Raw genomic sequence first — 20,459 nt, 5'->3', positions numbered from 1 at the left:
TAGCGATAGCAGTAGACACTGAGTAAGACGCTTAGTGGACGGATCTGTTCAGGCTTCCGCGAACAACCGAATCATGAGATCAAAATCGGTCATGATGCATAGCATCAATCAGGTTTACTGAGCGAGCTTCGGAAAGTTGCATTAAAATTCAAGCTGCGGCTCATCATGGACGACAGCAATGCATAAAGAAAGTGGTTATCATGGAAATGATTTAGAAAGCTAAAGAACGGACGGCAGAACCCTCATACTGATCTCATGACTCAATTTGAATACACTTATATACTCCCAAAAGAACAATCAAGAGTCAGTTCAAGCCATTTATCGAGCAGGAAGGTCCTTCTTCAGAACCTCGACATCGAAGTGCGAAAGCACAGTAGACAGCAAGTTACTGTTATCAGCCCCTTCTATCGTCTCTAGATGCTTGTCTCGATTGACGACACCCATGACAGCGTGCCAATTGGAAATATTAACATCCATATAAGGAGGGAGGTCGACGAAGGGATTTCCACGTTCATCCTTCCCCAGAATGTCTCTGGCATGCTTCAGCTCGGGAACCAGAGTCATATTGGTACCCATCCAGGAGTGAAGTCCATGGACGACACTCTCAAGGGCACCAACGACCCAAGCATGGTGAGGGCTTGAGGCTTCACCGGCAATGATGACATCACCCGATGGCTGGATTACTCTGTTCCACATGGAGCTGAATTGCTGGGGTCTGAAGAACGCGAAAGCTCCAGCAGTGTTGGGGTCTTCAGTCCAGCTGTAGGCATGATGATCAACATAGCTCTTTTTGATGAGATTGTATAGATCCTTTTCACTGGTCTGCTTGTTTGTATGCAAGATAGCCAGATCTCGGAGAAGCAATTCTTTGAGGGCTTGCTCCTCGGCGACCTTCTCCTCGTGGTCTTTGTTTGTCGACATGAGACATCCAAGACGATCGGAGTCCTGCTGCCAAGTGTAAGAACACAGAAGAACCGCTGTCTTGGTCTTTGCATCATAGATATTGTAAGAGGGGTAGACGCAAGTTCGTAGGGCGAGGTCGGAGTGGCCTAGACCTGCCTCACGAACGTTGAAGTCCTTGAGATCGTGGATCCACCATGCATGGCTAAACTTGATCGCCACTTTGCAGGACTGACCATAGCCTAAAGAGCGAATGGCTTGCTTGACAGGATATCTCAGGCCAGCTTGACGAGTGTCCATGCGACCAAGACATCCGAGGGTAGTAGTGGCCACGACGGCGTCGTAATGGCGAAACTCAGATCGTTTACCATTCACAATATCGAGCCTCACGTCCATCTTACCAACGGTGCGAATAGCAGCGACTGGGTTGTGATAACTGGGTTTGCTAGCAATTCTCTCTTCCATCTTCTTTGCGAGCTGTTGGGCGCCGCCGAGCACGCAGAACCACTTGGTCTCAGGGCTGAACTCGAAGTCAAGGGACTCAAGGACAGTCTCACTGTGAGCTTGGTCATACCAGTCCGTCCCTCTGCAAGCTGTTAGTATCAAGTAGTCTTCATAGTCGGAGTAACTCACCCGTTAAAGGTCTCAAGCCACTCAATGGTCTCATAGTTGTATGGAGGTGGAGGGATATCCTTGGGTAGTTTTACTTTCGGGTTCGCACTGGATGAATCAGCCTTTGAGGGAAGAGAGCAGCATCAGAAAGTACTTACGTGCCCAAGAATTGTCGAGTGCTGTATGTATCGTATTCCATTAGCATCTTCCAGCCTTTGTCACCAGGAGGAGTCTTCTCGGCATCTTCTTTCAGCGCCTGACGAAGTGGCTCGATGTTGGCCTTTACAACCTCATCTGGTCCAACTTTGAGAAGTCTGAGAAATATTTAGAATGGGCCCGATACCTAACTGTTCATCATTAATGAGGCAACTTACCTAGGGTCGATACTTCCATCGGTATTAACTTGAAACGGGTCAACACTGCCAGCAGCTGTCTGAACACTCTGATAAGAAGCGCCCCAAACGTTGATGTCGTTGTAGCACCAGGGGTTAGTGTTGGGTGCGTTAGGTGACATGTAGTATGGAATAAGAGAACCATCCTTTGCGTTGGGGTTCGTCTTTAGGTCCGTCTTTTCCATACCGAGCCTGCCAAAGAGCTCGAATGTGCTGGGCAGTGTAAGCCATCAAGTGACGTGTAGCAGAAGGAACTGACTTACCGCTTCATGACAGGGTTGTCGGGGAATCGCATCGCGCCAACATCATAATAGTCATGAGTATCACGTTGGCCACCAAAATTGTAAGTGAATAAGCGACCTCCGACTCGATCTGGTCCTGCCGCCTCGTGGATCTCATAGTCGAAAGAGAGAGGGATTGAGCCCTTCTTCAGTTCGCTATTGAGATAGTCCAAGACCAAACCTGTGAACAAGCCAGCTGCTCCAGCACCGATGACACCGATCCTGATGACCCGAGGCTTTTGAGCTTCATGATCGTGAGGAGCGGATATCTGAGGGGCAGGGGCACGAGGGAGCTTAGAGGTCTTGGGGATACGAGGAAGGGAACCTAACTCGGAGGAATCATCGCTGTTATCAAGAAGAGCGTTCCAATCCTGTCGAATGGCTCTGTTGATGTGCTGACGAGCCCATTGATTTCTGATGGACAAGTCTGAGTTCAGATCAAGAACAGACATGATGATAATTGAGGCTATAAGATATGGGCTCTGGGTATCGTTTGGGCAAATATGCACTGAGGACTTGCAAAAGAACTATGAAGAGCTGAAGGATGTGAGATATAGAGCGTGGCCAGTACGAGGGCACTACAAGTTAATCCTCATTTCAATCTGAATACATCATCCGCCTCCATTCCTAGAATCTCAGCTATCCACACAATGGTGTCTACGGATGTGTCTACGAATGGGGAGATTTCATTGACACAGGTTCACATATGGGGCGCAACCACCACATGGTGAGCCGTGTTCAGCTTGACGCAGAAAAGCAATACTGCAACGCTGACAACTGCGCAAGGCGACCACGAGTGCTTCGTCCTCCAATTACTTTTGAGCGGTCGGAAAATTTCAGTATTAACGAAACCTAAGTCCCAAGCCACATCTCCGCATTTAGATGCAATGTACCCCATAGAGTTCAAGTCTGACTCTTTTCTTTAGCTGAAGACCCCGTCCGGGCTTAGGAATGTGACGGCTGGCCCGCGTTGCAGCAACGGGACAAACGGAAAAGGCGGGGGTGGCACAAGCCATAAGAAACGATCAACGACACTACCGGACCCGGTGAATGATGATCACTGACGGGAATGTGACTTGGACTTGGACGTCTCAGTCATGTATAGCTTCGGTGGCGCCTGGGCAGGACGTTTACCCCTCTTGCTTGAGCCTAGGGTGTGGATATATCTGGCCTCATTCTGGCGCATGTGTTTTTGAACGGATAGGCCAAGAGACATGAACTGACATGTCATATTGTACTCTCGGTGATGGAGTAGGTACGCACTACCAGAGAACTGTGATAATGGTCTGCTTTTGTCACCGCTGGGAAAAATGCAAATTTATGGATTTACTCATGCCATCAGGCCAAGATGAAGGTAACTTGTCAAGACATAGGATGTTGTATTAGAGCTCGAGTTTAAACTCGCTATTCGTTGAGCCTAAAAGCCGTAGGGAGCCTGTAGTAACACTACCTATCCTTCATAGACATTCTAAACTACCTAGGCCATAATGGTATGTCACTATCTAGTGAGATACAAGAACTTGAGACAGCTTGTGACGGATGGTTGGCGCCAAAGTTCCAACTGTCACGTGGGGCCATGACAGACCATTGAAGTCAAGTGCGACGTTCTGGGAGTACTGAATCTGAATGTACTCAATGTTGACTGTCTTGGGAGTAGGAACGTCAATGTCGACCAGGAACCTGGGGACGGCATCACGTGGGCCGTGAGAGGCAGGAGAAACAGTCTTCTTGTCTGAGCTGTGGCAAGCAGGAATGTTGATCTGGGTTCGAACTCTGGAGAGCCAGTACTGGACCGTGACTCTGACGGCATTCGCGTTGCCGCTTCGGGCTGCGACTGAAGCAGAGGTGACACCAGCGTCGGCACCGATGAGGAAACCAATGTTGCTGGTGCCACCGCCGAGGTTGGGGTTCTGAGCCTCTGAGGATATCTCAAAGGTTGTGTTATCAATGATGTTCTTTCCGATGTTGGCGTTGCGGAGAACAGTGTTGGGATCAGTCAAGATAGCCTGCGTGATAGTGCCGGCCTTGTCAAAGCTTGAAAGATCCTGGGGAAGACGGTGGGTGTTCTTGTTGGTGAGAGTCTGACTTCTGAACGGAATCTTCTGACCGTTGGCAATAAGAATAGGGGTGATGTCTACTGGCGAGAAGACAGGGGCGCCCTTGGCAGTAATAGTCGCCGTGAAAGACTGGGCGTTGATGGAAGTTCCGTGAGGGATGGAAGCCATGCGGGACAGAGACGCTGCAAGAACAGGCATCTGCTCACTGGCGGGTACGTGCATCCACAGACCAGGCTCAAAGTGGATGACGGGCTGCTTCTTGGGAGGCGTCACCATCTCGGTGATATCAGCAATTGTCTGTGTGTACGGCACACCGTTGAGCATGATATCAGCCTGAGTGTCAAGACCACGGTTAGGGACATCATCCAAACGTCCTTTAGCAAAGGCTAGGGACTCTGAGGTAAGGTTGAGCTGGAGGATGTTGTCGTTGGGATCCTCGGATGGAGGTAGAATGGGGAGAGGTGTTGGAGTAGTTGTTCTTCTCTCAGTTAGCTTTCTTTATTTCTAGTTCTTGATGGTATAGCTCACCCGTTGGGACGGAAAATAGTGTTGAAGCCGAATCCGCTGTATGTTCCAAAGAAATGTGCCAGAACATCGAGCTGGGACATGGCAACATCACCACCAGCGGGGTCAACACTGGGGAAGCCATTGATGGGGACAAGGTTCTCTTGGTCCTCTGGCTGAATAGGGTCAAGAACGGTAGGACCGAATTTGAAGTCGTCACCCAAATCCATGGGGACAACAGGAGCAGTAGGGAGTATCATTGTGTTGGTCTTGGTGGTGTTGCAAGAGAATGGTGTTGACAGATTTGCTGACTTACGAAGGGCATTCTAGATGACCTTGATATTATATATCTTCTCTACGTAGTATGAGCTTGGGTCATTATCAGCCTTAAGAGAGGGGCTTCCCTCCATCGACGAGCGGCTGAGGTTGAAAGGGTCTGGAGCTTACTCCTTGCTGACCAGTAACAAGACACGCGTTATAATCCAAAAGAACTTTAGCATGATTGGCTCTCAATCATCGTTCGGTCAAATAGCAAGCACGGCATCGCCATCACAAGGGATAATCTCAAACCTACTCATCCGTCTCTTGACGGACGTCGCATTCCTCGTTCTTCATTCCCAAGTACCGGGCCGTACCTAGCCTTCTAAACCCATCTGTAAGCCAACCAATGGGCACTAAATCATTTTAGCTACAGACCCAAATCTCACTACCCTGAAAGGAATGCGCATGGTCTAGACCGGTACGTGCGGTAGCCCTAAACCTCAACAAATGCACAGTTTGAGAAAAGCTGAACTCTGTGGCTCGAGCTATTGATCAGCCATCACTAGAATACAGGAGTTTTCAGACCGTTTGTTCTCCCTTGCGTAAGCCACCTGGAGCGGCACAGTTCTGCCGTGCGTGAGCAAGCACCGTTTAGTGTGCATAGCTTGTTACTTCATTCAGTGAGCCGTCGTTTTTAGAGGCCGCTTATTGCAGAGTAGTTGAACGTTATTCTCCAAAGAGAAATCCCTCGAACTTTAATTGCATTTCCAAGGGATAGTCTCAGAATTTGTCATTTACCGTTAATGTCTCACCTTTCTTTCGGCCACTCAATCACCATATTATCGCCATGTTTCTGTTTCCCCTCCCCTCATCCAGCCTCCTGCAGTGCATGCTGACAACCGTGCTGCAAACGGTACTGGACGCGCGCAATATTCTCGCGATCTCCGTCCCGCCTGTCACAACCTTGGCGTCAAGAGTGCGACTGAGCTTACGTATGTCTCAGGCAAGCCATGACCTCCGCAAACAGTCCCGAAGTGTCTCTTTCCCCCGCACTGGCGCAGAGCTATCCGTAAAATGTCGGAAGTCGGACCTCGTGGTAGGTTGAAACGTGCCTAAAAAGTGGCTGGCTGAATACGGTTCTGCTATCAAAGACTATTGCTGATTGGCGTACAAAGGTGTTGTACTACCGACCAATCTTACACGCATGTGCAGTACAGTAAGTCTTACGTGTACCTACGTCGTGTACGTGAAATTGCAGTCAGAATTCACATGATCCTCACGCTACAAGTGCCGGTGTCTCACAGTATCACTCTAGTGAAAGACAAAAACCTGGTTAGAGGATTTACTTGTAACATCAGTTCAATAGCTCCATTGGCTGCCTATTCAGACATGATCCCTGGTACCAAGTTCAGCCGCATCCCCAACCATTGCAGCCACTACGCATGTCTCAGGCTTGTGAGGAATGATAGACCGCCAATCTCTAGTGCGAACTGTCCGCACATGTGCTCAATAAGTCGAAAGCCAGTGTGATCAGCCCTGGCTGTTTTTCTCAGCGGCCAGCATCGCCACTCTTGGATCTTGGTGGGCAAGAAGAATATAAGGGACGCCTAAAGCCACAATTCTTCTGCCAATCACCACAAACTCAACACTCATCACATTCATCATGTTCAAGATTAAAGATTTCCAGGGGATGCAATACTCCCGAGACACTTCTTCTCAATTTGGCCAAAAAGATTACAAGTTCTTCAACCAGCAATATGCTACCACCTCCTACCAGACAGAGCATGACATGAACCCCGCTCTCATTGTGCAGCCCAAGGAAGATGAAGATGTCATCAAGGCTGTTCAATGGGCGAGGGACAACAAGGTCAGCGTCGCTGTCAGGTCGGGCGGCCATCAGTACTCTGGCGCCTCTTCTACCGGTGGCAAGAACATCCAGATTGATCTCACCAACACTTACAAGGACATGATGGTCCTGGAAGAAGACGGAGTTCTCGATGACAGAGCTCTGGTGCTGGCTGGTGTGAGTAACAGACTGCAAGACTTTAACGACTACCTTCGTTCAGTCAACCTATTCGTGCCGCACGGACAATGTGCCTAGTGAGTCTACTATACTAGCCACTGCGAACTAACGAAGCTAATCCCCCTCAGCGTCTGCACGGGTGGTCACGGTCAAACTGGTGGCTATGGTCAACTCGGTCGCAGTTTTGGTCTTTTTGGCGACCACATTATCAAGATTCGTCTGATTGACCACGATGGCTCCATTCAGAACGTCACCAAGCAGAGTGACTCTGAGCTCTTCTATGCCATTCTCGGTGGCAGCCCGGGCAACTTCGGCATTATTACTCATTACACTGTTGAGGTTTATCGCGCTTCCAGCTACATGGGAACCGTCGCTGGTCCTAATGGCTTCAAGGTATGACTAGCTGCCGCTTTCTGTGAAACTACGCTAACTGTCTCAGGGACCTCACGGTTTGAAGGGTCTGTGGATCTATGAGCCCAAGGTACTTAGCCGTCTACTCGGCTTCATCGCCAAGATGTCTGACGAGGGTACTGCCCCACGAGGCTACGACCTCTGCTGCAGTGTTCTCAGCACAGACTTCCCCGTTACCATGCTGTTCCCTTCGCTCCGAGATGACACCATCTGGAAGAAGATTCAGCAGAAGATCAAGACAGCTTTAGCCAAAGATGTTCTTGATCTGCTTAACGGTAGCTTCCCTGCTATTATTGTCCTCTATGCCCAGTGGTGTCCCACCAACAAGACAGACAAGTACGACTCTACCGTGGACAACTGGTTCAAGCAGTTCAGAGATCTTCAAAACGACTGGAGCAACCACACTCTTTTGATCAATGAATTTGATGAGGGTATGGACACCATGACTGGAAAGTGGATCTTCCCTAAGCGTCGAGAGTTTGAGCTCCCCTATGTCAAGCGCACCTACGCTACAAAGTCGCAGACTCTCCAGAAGGACGGCTGGGTTGATGCTGTAGTCAAGCGCCTAGACTTGATCTACAATCCTCATCAGAAGCTTGACAATGACAAGAGCGATAAAGAAGGAGAAGTATACGATCACTGCAAGCTCTCAGTGCAGATCCAATGCTTCGGCGGTAAGAACTCGCGCTTCTTGCTCAACAAGGATAACGGAACGTCCTACAGTTGGCGAGACTCCACAGTCGTCCAAACACTCGACTGTTTCCACGACCCTGGTGCAAAGTTCAGGGAGTATGCTCTCAACTGGCAGAAGACCAACGATACTATCATGATTGGACCAAAGAGCCCCTTCAGCAAGCAGGATCGCCGTGTGCTCTGGGGTTCCTGGGGAGACTGGGATATGAGTAAGCCCGAGATTTGGCAAGCATACTATGAGGATGCGGACAAGTATAAGAGACTTGGCAAGGCTAGGGCCAAGGCTGACCCGAATGGAACCTTTACGGCGAACCCGTTTGCTGTCGCTGCTGTGCGCGATAGTACGAAATAGTCAATTCCACACCGAATAGGAAAGAAATATGAATCGCAATGGAAGTATCCATATGTTTGAGACAATTTCATCGACTCTCTGCCGTCTGTAAAACACTGTGGCCGCCAACATCGTAACATGAAAAAAAGGTCTGACTTAGTGTTGACCCATACAAGCGCATTGATACTGGTAATCTCGGTGAAAGGACGTCATGATTGTTCCGGCCCCATAGCATACACAGCAAGGGCACTGTCGCCGTCCGTACGTGTGCTGGTATACAAAGCATCTCGCTGTGTGGCCACCCGGGGGGCAATGCGACCAAGTCTGTGGACATTGCACACTTTGCTGCCAGTAATGCCGACGCGTGTATACGCCTGCACCGTGGCATATCGGGCAATCTTGTTGAGGCGGCATTTACGCTTCGTGAGAACGAGGGGTATGTATGTTTCCTTTGACGGTAATGTTTAATCAATAAGACCTAGTATAAGTGAGAGTGGTTAAGATTGCTTGCTTGCACTTATAGTACTATGTTTCAAGGGAAAATGGGTGACCAAAAGTTTCCGAGAAAGAAATCCGGCTTTATGTACCGAGAGCAAGTCGGTGAATCAGTGATATGTGCTTGCATTTGATCATGAGTTCGACCTCAGATAGTGAAGACGACTCAGATATGTGAATCAGTGGCGTCAATGCAGAACAATGTGCTATCCTCACCTGGCAGGGCCAGCATACGACGATTCAACAGACAGGATCTACGGCAGACAAATTCACTGTCAGATCGTAATGACTTATTATTCGCTTGGCAGCAAGTAATGATCTAGATGTGTTATTGCTAGTTTCATTGAGATCTCAAGATCATACGAGCGATTTCCATAGCTCCTCTATAATATTTTACCTTGCCTTTGAGTGTGTGTAGCAGTTATCCATTGGGAAGACTTGAACAATGCAAGGATTATAGAGGTGCTACGAGACTCCTATTGTATATTAGCAGCCAGTTACGTCATTTTCAGAGTGAAATATAATTCTGTAGGCTTGGTAAATGCCTTTCGTTCCTTGTTCCTTGGCCCAAAAGATGTTGAACTAAAGGTGAGTCATCGGCAACCCCGGAATCGTCAGGTGGGCCCCGATTGGAGTATAAGAAAGCCCAAGCCTGACTCTGAACCGAGGTTTAGCTGTCTTCATTCAAATTCGCTACCAACAAAATGTCAGCTCCCATCGCATCCGCTCACCTTCGCGTGGCCCGCCCAACAAACAACATCGATGCCCTTCTGCCCTTCTACGTCAACGGTCTAGGATTCAAGAAAATCGGCGAATTTCATGACCATGATGGCTTCGATGGGCTAATGCTCGGTCATGAGGGCGCAGGCTATCATCTTGAGTTCACCGCGAAGCGTGGGCATGACGCCGGTAGATCACCTACGCAGGACAATCTCATGATTTTCTACCTGCCCGAGAAAGAGAAATTCGATGATGCAGTTGCGCGGATGGAGAAAGCGGGCATTGTTTCTGTCACGAGCTTTAATTCGTATTGGGATCAGTGCGGAAAGACCTTTGAGGACGCTGACGGGTATCGCGTGGTGTTGGCAAATATGAAGTGGAATTTGTGAAGCGACATGTGAGCTGCCTCACAACTTCTATATCGCAGGCTATATCATCTTCAGCGACAAGGACCGAGCTCGAGCTTCACATCACTTGTTTTGCCCTTGTAGACCAGCTACGATAAATCTAATATACACAAGAAATAAGATACCATCAAAACCCATCCCCGGCATATTCTTGACATTTGTCCGATGGGGTCTCAGCTATTTGATAAGTGTTTTTCCCACTCAACTTTCTAGTTCACACTGGAGTGATGCTTACGGCCCTTATGCTTGCGGCTCTTCGGTCTCCTTGGACGGCATCCCTTTCCTGGCTGTTCCGTAATTTGAGGAATTGCTGCGGTAGCTGTCATAGAAGAATGATGGGTGTTTACGGCAGATGGCGTTACTATAGCGGTCTCGGCGCCCTCATCAGCTGTTGCGGTCTTTGATCCAGAGGCAGTATGGACTGTCGCTAGAGTTGTTGACGATAGGCGACTCTCTGATGTCGTTGCAGCTGGTTTGGGGCCAGCAGCAGAGGACTTGGCAGCTTGGATGTCAGATTCGTCCAGATGATGGAGAAGAGAGCCCCAGCCAAGTCCATCATAGTGGCCAGAACCCTCTCCCCAAGATCCGGCCCCGCCCTCAAATCCACCGAAAAACTCCAAGGAGTTGTTCAGGTATGCTTTTGTCCAAGGAGCGTCAAGGCCTTTGATGTTGACGTAGTGACTATAGAGTAGCTCCCAAGCAGGTCGAACCGCACCTCGAGAGGCTTCGCTGATGACATCGAAGGAGACTATGCCGTTTGTGTAGGGCTCGAAGGGTACATCATTTCCAAGATTGTATCGAGCAAAGTACTCAGCTCTGTATGCAGAAGTTAGTTCAGAAGGCCTTATCACAGCCGGTTAAAATAGCAATGGGCTCACGAACCCAAGTAGAATGCGGCTGTTGTTGTAGGCAAAGAGATCCTCGCCCTGGTTCCATGCCTGCTGCCCAATGGCGCCTAGCACCTGGAAGTTCATCGCGGAATGACCCTGGTCTCGACCAGATTCTTGCCCTTGGCCAATTGCTTTGCCTGTACCAGGTTCCTCAACGATGTTTGAGATACCATTATTGATAGCACCATTGCCTTCACCGTGCTTGAAGTAGTCGACGGCAAAGTCCCAGGTGGTTTGGTTGTCGGTGAGGACTGCGATAGCCATAGCAGAAGCAATATTGCACTGTTCCCAGTTGGCAAAGAAGTGCTTGACATTATGCTCTGACCCCAGGACGTGGTTGAGAAAATCGAGGTTCATTGGCAAGAATATTTTGTTGAACATGTCGATAACTTTGGATAGGCCGTTCTTTGCAAATGGTTGGTAGTCGCGGAGGAGCTCTGCGGCGTTAGCAAGCTCATAACCTTGCAATCCCGCGGTTAGGTAGGCATCGTCACCCCCGCTGAGGATCTCCAGAGTATCTGCCCAAGCAACAAGGATCTCTGATGCGGTCTCTGCATATTGGTCCTCACCGCTGACTTTCCAGCGCAGAGCAAGGTTGAACGCAGCAGCTGCATCGTGCCATAGAACCTCGCCATTTTGGCCTCTGTTCACTTCTTTGACTGCATTGTTCTTGTAATCAGCGCTGGAAAATGGAATGCTTGTCAGCTTATTCCACGACGCGGTCCAAGGCTCTTTCTTCTCGACGAGCTTGGTCTTGATGCGAGTAATATCGGTGTCGGTGACTAGTAGACCGGGGTGAGTGAAAGCATAAGAAAGAGGGAAAAGAAAAGAAAAAAAGATGGTGTAAATGAGTGTCATAATGAATGAAAATTGTTAACGAGCGTGGCTCTTGGTAAATGGGAGAACGAAAGAAGGAGCGTATATGTGCCAATGACCGAAAGTAAGCATATCAGAAACACTTTCATCGATTTCGTGCTCTACAATAATCCACATTAAGCGCCTGGTCAGGAGTATCAGGCCAAAAGTCTAAACAGAAAGCCTCAAGACGCTCCAATCAATCATGGCCTCGATGAGGCGGTCATTTAACTATACGGCCCTGAAACCGCGCTACAGCTCGAATAGAATCCTTTATTTCTCATGGCGGGGAAATCTTGATCCTGAAACCACTAACATTCGCGTAAATGTAGGATCGTCAAAACCTCTCCACGAACAAAGGAGAAATGAGGTGAAAGGCGTGATTGCAGATTTGCGAGGGGAATAGAATAGAAAACGCCCTTTTCATTTTATTGTGCCGGCTTTCAGAGGTTCACTCTCTCGCAACGACCAGGTGCAGGCAGCATGGGTTAGCCTCCTGGTGTATACCCCTGCTCTCAGTTGCCCCAGTCCATCGGCGATCAGGCGACTACCGCGGCCCTATACCAAGTCCTGTCATATACTCCGTTGTCCCGTACTGACTCCTTACTACTTACATCACTTAGAGTGTGATGACTCTGTAATCTATCTGGGCCGCCGAAGACGAGGGTGTTATGGACTGAACTACTGCTTAGTTCGTGTGAGGAGTTTTGGGTTTATGTCGGATGTTTCGGAGGACGGATGTACCATTCGTTAATTAGCAAGGCCAATAAACTGTGGTTCGATTACGGAGTACATAGTTTGCATAATTACGCACATTATACACTGAATATCGTCATGGTCACTTCAGTGAATTATAATAGCCTGCGTGTCATCTTTGGTTGCTTGCTTGCTCCGCCAACTACCATCCATGAACCCATGAAGATATGACCCTCCTATCAACTGACAATGCTGAGCCGCCGGCGGACCAGAGTAAGCCAAATGCCTGAATATTAAAGGCACCCGTGATCGTGGCACCACCCAGACTGTATCTCCCTCCTGCAAATTCTGTGAGCCAACCCCGATGTATCCTTTCTCTGTTACGAACGGTCGAAGATACTCTCCATAGGCAAATTGCGAGCCAAACTCCATCGACGAGATAGATTCACGGCCTTTGATGGCGGAAAGCCATTCTGCATCGTGGGGCCAGAACTTATCGAAAGCTAGCTTGAGATCCGCCCAATACTCTTGGTCTTGCGAAGACAACACCACAGACTGCATTCTCTCCTTTATCCATTTTGTGAAACTAGGCCCCATTGATGATCCTTTTGGCGGAGGAAGTCTGGCCTCTCCATAAGTATTCTTAGTCACCGTTCGCCAGAAAACCTCCATCCGTCCTTCGCCAGTGAGCTCATACTTCTCAGGCAGCCTCAATAGCATATCCAAGATTCTTGGAAAGTGTTTGCAATTCAGAATATCGTGCTTTGACTCTGCAATGAAAGAGATCTTGTCCACTTGGAATCCACGGATAGTTATTGTAAGCTCATTCTTGTCGAATATAGCAGGCCAAAGGGCGAGCTTCTCTTCTCTTGACAAATTGGTGCCCGGTGGGAAGAATAATGAATCTGCTTGATATCTTTTATATCCGGTGACTCTCAGGCCAAGAGGATATTTAACACTCCAGTCGGGAACCCAGGAAGGAAGATCTGCGCCGTTCAGCTTTTCATTGCGAAAGCCCTCTACGCATGAAAGCACCAGCAGATCCTCACAATCCTCGAGAAGCTGGGTAGCGACATCGAGGTATGTCTTTCCAGGGCTACAATCACTTCCTTCAGTAGGAGGGCACAGCAACGTCGGTAATTTTTTAATCCCCAGCGGACCTTGGATAAGTCCCAGCAAAGCATATGCTTTGTCCCCGAGGTCTGTAGCTTCGCAGTGACGAGATCGTATCAGCGTGTATAGCAGCACGTTGGTCCAGTATTCTGTGGCCATGGAGGATTTGGTTGCTTCGAGAATCGCCGGGACCCCGTAGTTGCGCGACGCTTTCATGCTTGTGGCGGCAGATGGCGTGCCATCGATGGATCGATTGTCGTAGAACTGCTTCAAGTGGCTCGTGGATATATTATGGGAAGCTTTCACGAAAACATCCCAATCGGTTGAATACACTCCGCAGCGGAGAGTGACGTGCTCTGGGAGTACGAGTTCCTGGATGATCCATGATCTGTTCCAGTACGTACGATCAAAGATCTTTCCAATGGCCTCCCAACCGGCCTTATCTCCTTCAGAATTCTCAGAACCTGCTTGTCCAGTTGGTATACCCAAAGATTGGAGGTTGTTCCGGTCGGCTACCTTGGCAATGTGCTCAAACGCTGGCTCTGTATACGCATCTGAGTTCCCAAGCCACGCAATGACAGAATCTGCTCTTCTGTAGATCTCAGCCATCATGTTGCTGACTTGGTAACTTCTCTCGCTGCGATCACCCTGGTTTATGCATATCGCGTCGATCCAGAACTCCTCGTCCCTCAGCCTTTTGTCTTCCTTTACTTGGATTAGGAAGTCCAGCAGGTTTCTAGCAACTTTAAGCTCCCCATCGCCAACTTTTATAGACGCGACAAGCTCATTTGTATATGATTTAAAATACCCCTCGTCAATTGGCGCTCCCCATCTGTACGAAAGGGCATGGTATCGTGGCGATTGATCCAAGCTGACTACTCTCAGCTTCCACCTTGCTTTGGCAATATCTGAATCCCAATTACTGAGTGACACTAGACGCAATTCACCAGCCTTGACTGGGAAATCTGAATAGTTCAGAGCCATGGGACCCTGATTGGCGGGAACAAATAGAAATATGTTGTTTAAAACGATGCTGTGGACTGAAGAAGCGAATGGAGGCCAGAAGAAGGCATGTGATAAAAGATTTGGCCATTTCCTAGCTCTTATGATTTCGCCCTAGTAATTGCGGCTGAGATGTCCCCTCGCTGTTTTGCCAGTGATATTTGTCATATTTTTCAAAAGGCGCACGTCTAGACTCCATGACGCAGGATTTGTTGGCGTTGTGTCATTGGTTGCTGAGCGAAGGGGGCCTCCGTCTCACTGCGTCACAAAGTCATTTGTGGTCTAGGCTTTCCATAGTGCTTCATTCAGTCTCCCTTTACTGTAATTATCTGTCTGTCTTGCCAGGGTGACCTCTGATATACCTCCCGACAGTCCCCCTTAAATGCATCCAGGTTCTTTGCTATCACCACTTCTCTCCTCCATTTCAATGTCAGATCCTAAATGCTCCTATAAGTTCACCTTCGAGCCTGGTTGGTTTGTTGACTATCCAGTGATTTCTCACTCCTGTCCTGGTTGGAAGCTCACCACTCAGCCAAACCTCGGTTTGCTTGATGGTCGAGAATGGGCGAGGCTTACTGAACATGTCGAACGATCAAATCACCGGGGCGATTCAGATATCTCACATAAAATCTTGCTGGTTGCGCGACATGGCCACGGTGTTCATAACGATGTGATGGACGAAGTTGGGTCAGAAGAATGGAAGGTATTCCTCTCCCAACGTATCGAACATGACTGTAGCAAGCTGATACTCCTTAGAATCATTGGTCGAAGCTACCCGGGGACGCAAACAGAACTTGGCTTGACGCCGAACTTGTTGAAAAGGGTATCCAACAGGCTCAAGACCTCGGGAAGCTGTATACGGAGGGCATCTGGCGTGCGGGCTTTCCCGTCCCCGATACTATCTACACCAGCCCACTTGCTCGAGGTCTCAAGACAACAAGCCTCATATTCAGAGACATCACCACGGAGCAAGGGACTGATTTCAGGCCTATAGTGAAGGAGAATCTTCGAGAAAGACTTACAAATCATACATGCGATAAGCGAAGGACGAGACAGTGGATTCAATCCTCTTATCCCGACTATGAGTTGGAATCAGGCTTTGCCGAGGAAGATGTGTTATGGCAAGCTGACCGATCAGAGTCGAATGAAGCACATGTTGCCCGGACACAAGAACTACTTGAGGATGTTTGGAGATATGGTTCTGGATCCTGCATTGCTTTGACGACTCACTCATTCACCATATCTACCATCCTAGAAGTCATTGGAGCGCCTGAGTTTCGGATGGGTGAAGGCGCTATGGTGGCATTCTTGGTCAAAGGCGAGAAACTCAACGCAGAATGAGCTCTCCAAGGGATAATTTAAAGCAGAAACAGAGTCTATCATGCTTCCTGTCATCAGAGTCATGTGTCATGGAGTATCATCCACAGCTGGTCTCTCACGCCAAGCAAAGTTGGCCTCATTGTCAAAGTTTAGCGTTGTTCGGACAGACGGACACGACACTAGCTCCTCCGTGACTCCGGCCACGACAGCCAGGGTCTCAGCCGTGAGAACTACCACCAATGGTGTAATCCAACAATACAGAGCTAGCAGGGTTCCAACCTTAGAGTTCTTGATGGAGGACCATGTCAGGAGGGAAAAGATGTCACTATTGGCTGTGAAGACGGCATCCACTGTTTCGAGCCGCGCCATCTTATGGTGGGCAATTAGCCATACTCGCTGCTGAAAAGCCATAGCAACAGCAGTTCCTAGGCTCGCTTTAGCGCAAAAAGCAATCATTGTACCGTATCGCAACATGAGAGATTGGCTGGTGGCTTCTTGTCCATCAAGGCTTAGGTAGAAGAGATGATGGCCGCATGCTAACACGGAACCAAAAACGATCCAACGCTCGCAACAAGTCAAGTCAAGCCGGCTTTTTCAGGGGCTTGACTTGGGGGGGGGTCGGGCTTGAATTGTAGCCAAGTTAGCTAATTAGGATTGAATTGAACAAGTTGACTTGCAGATCCCTAGTCTAGCCTAATTAGGTAAGGTTAGCCCTGTAGTAAGCTTTTTTTCTGCTAACTAATAAGCTAAGATAAGATAAAGAAGCCTAAGATAAGATAAAGAAATTTACTTTAGGTTTTAAGAAATTCCTTAAAAAAAGAGGTAAAAGATACTTATATATTACTAATTTTACTAGCTGACTTGCTAACTTCTAAGTTAGGACCTAGGTAGACTTGACTTGTGGCTTTTTTTCCTGACTTGCAAGTCAGGGGGTTAGGCTTGAATTGAACAAGCTGACTTGAGTTGTTGCGACCGTTGAAACGATCAAGAGACACATGTTCCACGGTTTTAGAGTGTATGTGCTCCATCTTTGGGCGAAATATCCGTCTGTCATCGATGACCTGAACTTGCTGTTTTTTTTAGCCGCCCCCGCAGTGAGATGTGGGCTTCCAGGCTTGCTGTTGCTAGAAGGTTCATATGGTGGTGACAGGAGCTCAATCTGATCCGAAGACACATTCGAGCTCTGTCATGACCTCTTAAGTGAAGCGACAAATGACTTTGCAATGACTCCATTTAGAAGGAGATTCAGATGATGTCACGAGGAGAATTGAAAATGGAGGAGCTCAAAATCTTGTATTGATCCTCACAGCCTTATCTGAATTTATGCAGTATGTGTCATGCCATGTTACACAGCCCTCGGAAAATCCCTGTAGTATGACATACACTCAGCTCTACCTAAAATCGCCGTCTATCTTAATCTATGGGGGGAATCATCTCCGACCATCGTACAATTGCTATGCGACAAAGGAAATAAAAGCATTAGAATAATGGTAACGTGGTTGGTGTAGCTATGCTCGCTCGCTGTATTACATCGAACATCTCCAAGGAAATTAGGGTATCATCGCACGCCGGCCTGAACAAGTCGACTTTCGGCTGCTGGATTGTTGAGGAACTTGGGCACAGAGTCCTGGAATCCGTTAGTATGATGTCGCAGAGGGCATGAGGAACGACTTACAGTGGCCATTAGTTTGAAGACGGCATCTTGGGCCGTCTCCAATAGTGATGTCACCTCTTGCAAGGTATCTGCTACCGTAGCATCAAGAGCCTGGGCCTTGGTCATCCGTTGAGCAAGACTTGATCGGATCTTATGGTTGACGTTGACCTCTCGCGGTGACCCAGGTGCGAGGAAGGTGTTGAAGACAACATGCGCTTGAGACAGAAGCTCGTTCGCTGCATCATCGCCCTTCTTATCCTTCAGCATAGTTTCAAGCATGGCCTTGGAGTCCCGAATGATCTCGTCAGCCTGCTCGTAGAATGCAAGACTCTCCTCGCAGTAAGTCTCTCGAAGGTTCTCACGGAACAGCAACCGCAGTGTAGGGTCGAGGAGGATCTTCTCAAGCTTGTGGCGGTTGCTCTCGTTGACGCCGCCCTTTGCTGACGATGTGTCTGTCTTGCCTTGTGATGAGCAGCGACTCGATGAACTAGTCTCAACAAGGTCTTGACCGCGTTGGGAGAGTTGGTAGATGGCGATGGGGGTTGGTTGGAAGAGTTTGCAGGCGGCGAATTGATTCATGTAGGCCATGTCTGTTGTCACTGATTCGATGAGGTTGTAGTGCACGAAGTGGGTTGCTATGTTGACGGCTTCTCGAAGGTCGACGCATGAGGTGTTATCTCGTAGCCACTCAGCGACGACTTGGCCAGTGCAGGTATCATGGTATGTTTTGCCATTCACCTTGCGTTCTGGCTGGAGTCGGATACCTGCTGCACCCTCCGAATAAGGCCCCTTCTTGCCTCGTCCGTCAACACCGATCAACCGACAGAAGACAACCTCAGTGGTGGCTCGGTCGACATGGCACTTGTCGGTCTTGACATCTCGTTCCAGATGCAACAGAGGCCCTGTTATGAGACAGTGCAGCTCGCTAAGCTGATCTTGGTAAAGGCCATTCGATTGACAGAACCAGTCAAAGATCATGATACCCTTGGACGTTGGTCTCCATACTCCACCTCTTTGCTGAAACACTTGGTCGGGCTTTCCATCGGCAGACTCGATATATCGGGCATCGACGAATTGCTGACACAGATTTCGGGCTGTGTTCTTGTTCATGGAGAAGGTTGTTGTGGAGGTGGAGACGACGGTGCCCGATGGGTTGCTAGGATCAGGCATACGATTTGACTGGGTAAGCTTGAGATTGCCGAGGTTGTGGATAGCATCTTCGGCAAGGAATGTGTGTTCGATCTTGATGAAGCGGACGCGATGAGGGATGAGAGGGAGAAGACTGGCGAGGAGGGCGGAGAATAGGTCCTGGAGGTCCTGTTTGAAGCTGTTAGTGGTGTTGAACAAAAAAGCAAATGGCGTTGTTATAGCCGGTGTTATGTCCGGAGCCAAGTACCGACCTTTGATTGCGGTCGGTCATCGGTTGACGCGCATAGCAATCGTGACGACGACTGTGTAATTGTTCCCTTTGACATATTGGGTACCTGCGTTGAAGCTCGCCTCTGCAGAGTAGTAGAACCTCCTAGGTCAAGCATCACTTCAGATCTGAAGAAGCAAAGAAAGAATGAAGCAGCAAGCACAGTGAGCGGACGATAGCAGGTCCGGGCGACGATGCGATGCGGTGCGATGCGATGGCGGAGCCGGAGATGATAAAGGATTGGAAAGGGGACCTACATTACTCGTGCGGCCGCCGAACGATTCCTCTTTGAGCGAGCGGGTGCAGAGTCTTTTCCTCGTGGGAAGCGGAGAACCACATGGCGAGCCGCCCGACCACGCGACTGACTAGATCTAGATGGAGATTAGACTGTTGATTAATCCACGTGCATACGATGTTGTGTTGCTAGCTATCATGCAGCATCTTGCAGGCGTTTCCTTTAGTCCGTAGAGCAGTGGCCACCACGCCAAGCACTCCTCTCCTCTCCTCTCCTCCCTAGCGTGCCCTGATAACTCAGCTCAAAACAGCCCAGCCTCGCATGTTATGGTTTTGTTTACTTTACTTTACTGCAAGGTCGATTCTGCATTGTCACCGAGGGACCAACCCAACCTTTGTGGCCATGACCCCTTTCACCGAAGGAACAAGGTTTGCTTCTAGGACAAGTCCAGTCTAGCATCATCTGTCTAGAGTCTTGGGAGCGCCTTTTCCACCAATCATGCCTTTCTTGGAGCCTAAAACAGCTCCATCAATCTAGGAAAATTCTCGAGACACGGGAAATGTTACCCTTACATTCAAGTTAAATATGGGACAAAACCACCCGGCAATTCGGCCTTGCTTTTTTGCTTTGTGTCTTTTTGCCCGCCAGCTGAAACGCCCTTGTCCATTTTATGTACAGTAATAACAGTATGGAGTTGTTGTTGGTGATCTTCACCGATGATCGACATGCAACATTGAAGCGACACCGCCGGCTCCGCTCACCCACTTGGGCTGACGCTGGCTGACGCTGGCTGACGCTGACCTTGAAGCAAATTGCGCCTGCGGTTCCGCTGCGTGACATGATCAAGCCCCAGCCCCAATCAATGGAAATATGGACATGGACATGATCCGAACATCAACGGACCAGATCTACTGTGGCGCCAACCGACTCGGTCGTGAGATGATGCGCTACCCTCACCCAACGACTCAGTGAACCATTCGATTTTGAGGCTCAAGGAGGCGCTAAACGAGATAACGCAAATTACGATTCCGTGGCGCCAAAGAGTGGTTCCACATGGGTTGAAGAGCCAACGGGGGTAGAGGTGATTCGTCAATCTGAGAGAATGGCTCGCGGGAATTCCGAGATCTCCCTTCGACCGATTCTCCATGATGCGCGCATGTATTGGAACAAAGCTTGTTGATGCCGAAGAA

At 49.0% G+C, this 20,459-nt stretch overlaps 8 protein-coding genes across 8 annotated transcripts; 3 read left to right on the top strand and 5 right to left on the bottom strand.

The window, feature by feature from the left end:
- Positions 1-318: 318 nt before the first annotated feature.
- Positions 319-2,637, bottom strand: FSUBG_12042 (amino-acid oxidase; the record flags this gene model as incomplete). The annotated part of the gene is made up of 5 exons (XM_036676791.1): positions 319-1,486; positions 1,534-1,620; positions 1,671-1,826; positions 1,887-2,117; positions 2,168-2,637. 5 exons carry the CDS (start codon positions 2,635-2,637, stop codon positions 319-321), a joined length of 2,112 nt encoding a protein of 703 aa, XP_036532503.1.
- Positions 2,638-3,687: 1,050 nt separating this feature from the next.
- FSUBG_12041 (uncharacterized protein) lies at positions 3,688-5,006 on the bottom strand (the record flags this gene model as incomplete). Its single annotated transcript, XM_036676790.1, has 2 exons — positions 3,688-4,720; positions 4,771-5,006. 2 exons carry the CDS (start codon positions 5,004-5,006, stop codon positions 3,688-3,690), a joined length of 1,269 nt encoding a protein of 422 aa, XP_036532502.1.
- A 1,664-nt stretch (positions 5,007-6,670) lies between these two features.
- FSUBG_12040 (6-hydroxy-D-nicotine oxidase) lies at positions 6,671-8,486 on the top strand (the record flags this gene model as incomplete). The annotated part of the gene is made up of 3 exons (XM_036676789.1): positions 6,671-7,107; positions 7,159-7,423; positions 7,470-8,486. 3 exons carry the CDS (start codon positions 6,671-6,673, stop codon positions 8,484-8,486), a joined length of 1,719 nt encoding a protein of 572 aa, XP_036532501.1.
- Positions 8,487-9,664: 1,178 nt separating this feature from the next.
- Positions 9,665-10,069, top strand: FSUBG_12039 (prolyl oligopeptidase; the record flags this gene model as incomplete). The annotated part of the gene is made up of 1 exon (XM_036676787.1): positions 9,665-10,069. The coding sequence occupies one exon, from the start codon at positions 9,665-9,667 to the stop codon at positions 10,067-10,069; it is 405 nt and encodes a 134-aa protein (XP_036532500.1).
- Positions 10,070-10,296: 227 nt separating this feature from the next.
- On the bottom strand, positions 10,297-11,835 carry FSUBG_12038 (GPI anchored; the record flags this gene model as incomplete). The annotated part of the gene is made up of 2 exons (XM_036676786.1): positions 10,297-10,903; positions 10,970-11,835. 2 exons carry the CDS (start codon positions 11,833-11,835, stop codon positions 10,297-10,299), a joined length of 1,473 nt encoding a protein of 490 aa, XP_036532499.1.
- Positions 11,836-12,675: 840 nt separating this feature from the next.
- Positions 12,676-14,253, bottom strand: FSUBG_12037 (heterokaryon incompatibility protein; the record flags this gene model as incomplete). Its single annotated transcript, XM_036676785.1, has 1 exon — positions 12,676-14,253. One exon carries the CDS (start codon positions 14,251-14,253, stop codon positions 12,676-12,678), a length of 1,578 nt encoding a protein of 525 aa, XP_036532498.1.
- Positions 14,254-15,316: 1,063 nt separating this feature from the next.
- FSUBG_12036 (phosphoglycerate mutase) lies at positions 15,317-15,984 on the top strand (the record flags this gene model as incomplete). The annotated part of the gene is made up of 2 exons (XM_036676784.1): positions 15,317-15,346; positions 15,400-15,984. 2 exons carry the CDS (start codon positions 15,317-15,319, stop codon positions 15,982-15,984), a joined length of 615 nt encoding a protein of 204 aa, XP_036532497.1.
- Positions 15,985-17,521: 1,537 nt separating this feature from the next.
- FSUBG_12035 (regulator of G signaling) lies at positions 17,522-19,092 on the bottom strand (the record flags this gene model as incomplete). The annotated part of the gene is made up of 3 exons (XM_036676783.1): positions 17,522-17,590; positions 17,639-18,934; positions 19,018-19,092. The coding sequence occupies 3 exons, from the start codon at positions 19,090-19,092 to the stop codon at positions 17,522-17,524; spliced, it is 1,440 nt and encodes a 479-aa protein (XP_036532496.1).
- Between the last annotated feature and the right edge of the window lie 1,367 nt (positions 19,093-20,459).

This window comes from Fusarium subglutinans (assembly GCF_013396075.1).
Source record: "Fusarium subglutinans strain NRRL 66333 chromosome Unknown NRRL66333_c0000245, whole genome shotgun sequence".
NCBI classification, from domain to species: Eukaryota; Fungi; Ascomycota; class Sordariomycetes; order Hypocreales; family Nectriaceae; genus Fusarium; species Fusarium subglutinans.
Note: the sequence above shows the minus strand (reverse complement) of the source record. Positions and strands in the feature narration are given on the sequence as shown.